General features: G+C 53.2%; 1 protein-coding gene across 1 annotated transcript in view; it reads left to right on the top strand.

Moving 5' to 3' along the window:
* The window catches only part of LOC104277112 (GON-4-like protein), a gene marked incomplete at both ends in the record, with an annotated part of 6060 nt that overhangs the window by 4644 nt on the left and 161 nt on the right, over positions 1-1255 (top strand). The window contains one exon of the mRNA XM_009873660.1: positions 609-706. Coding sequence (XP_009871962.1) covers positions 609-706 — 98 coding nt within the window. The remainder of the gene's footprint in view (positions 1-608; positions 707-1255) is intronic.

Genomic DNA, 1255 nt, shown 5'->3' with positions numbered 1-1255 from the left:
AACCGTGTGTCGGTGCGTGCTGCTGTCGGGCACAGCGTGTGGGCTGAACGTAGTGATGTAACTGCAGCCTCATGTCTCGCTTACGGTGGTTTTGTAAATCGGGCGTCAAGAGCTGCGATGGCCGTTTCAGTCAAGAATTTTGTTCTGGGCAGAGCCCTTTGGCTTTTTCATGGCTTTTGTCATATCTTAACGCAGCAGCTGGTTGTAGTGAATCACACAGAATCACAGAGTGACTCCACACCCTCTCTGGTTCAAGTCCCTTCATCATCCTCGTAGCTCTCCGTTGGACTCGGAGAGTCCAACGGAGAGCTACGAGGATGATGAAGGGAGTAGGTCCCAAGGAGGCTCCACACCCTCTCTGGAAGGAGCAGTCACAACCCCAGAGTAGTGAAGAAAATCGAGAGCCCAGTGCCTGCCTTGAAGTACAGGATGGGTGAACTGCAGCTCGAATTGCAAAGCTGCTCCCAAACTGTGCTCTCGTTGACTTGCGTCGTGCTCTAGAATATTTTTTTCTTTTAAAGAAAGGATCTCCTGAAAAGTAAATGCATAAAGCCTCCAGAAGTTTTTTTCATAGAAGCTAATCTAAACTTGTTTTGGGATTCTTCCAGGATCTCACCCGGAAGGGAAGATTGTCTCCAGCAGGCACGCATCTGCTGAAAAAGCCGCGCTGCCCGATCGACAGGTTCAGGAGGCAGGTGGGGGTGCGGTGGGCACTGCTGCCAGGGACAGTGACTCTTCTGCCACTGGCCCCAGAGGGACACATCTGCAAAAAGTTACTCTAAAACTACCTCAAGAAACCAAAGATTGCCCTCGCGCTGTGGGAAGGGAGAGCGAGGGACTGAGCCAGCGCCAGCAAGGAGATGCAGATGCTTCCCTTGGGCTGAGCAGGGATCCGCTGCCGTCGTCTCGGGCTGCTCCAGTCAAAGGTTTGACCGGACCTGGTTCCCCTTCTGGAAGGAGTTTGTGTCAGACCGAAAGCCTCGCTTCTGATCGGCCGGATAAGCTCGCTGTCTTTGGTCACACGTCACAATTAGAATTTGAGGGACCACCTTTGCCTCTGGAAGGGAAAGCTGAAGCAAAGCAGGGCTGGCTAATGCCGGGTCAGAAAGCCGCGCTGGGTAAGAGCTGCAGCTCCCAGTCCCCCGAGAGTCGCCTTTTGGAAACGGATGATCCGGGCCGCGCTGGAAATCTTCCCGAGAGCAGATTAAAGTCAAATGCAAACAACTGCTTCCAGGTGCATCAGCATTCTGGGCAG

This window comes from Apaloderma vittatum, unplaced genomic scaffold (genome assembly GCF_000703405.1).
Source record: "Apaloderma vittatum isolate BGI_N311 unplaced genomic scaffold, ASM70340v1 scaffold38577, whole genome shotgun sequence".
NCBI classification, from domain to species: domain Eukaryota; kingdom Metazoa; phylum Chordata; class Aves; order Trogoniformes; family Trogonidae; genus Apaloderma; species Apaloderma vittatum.
The sequence above is the reverse complement of the archived record's forward strand: the minus strand, read 5'-3'. Positions and strand labels throughout refer to the sequence as shown.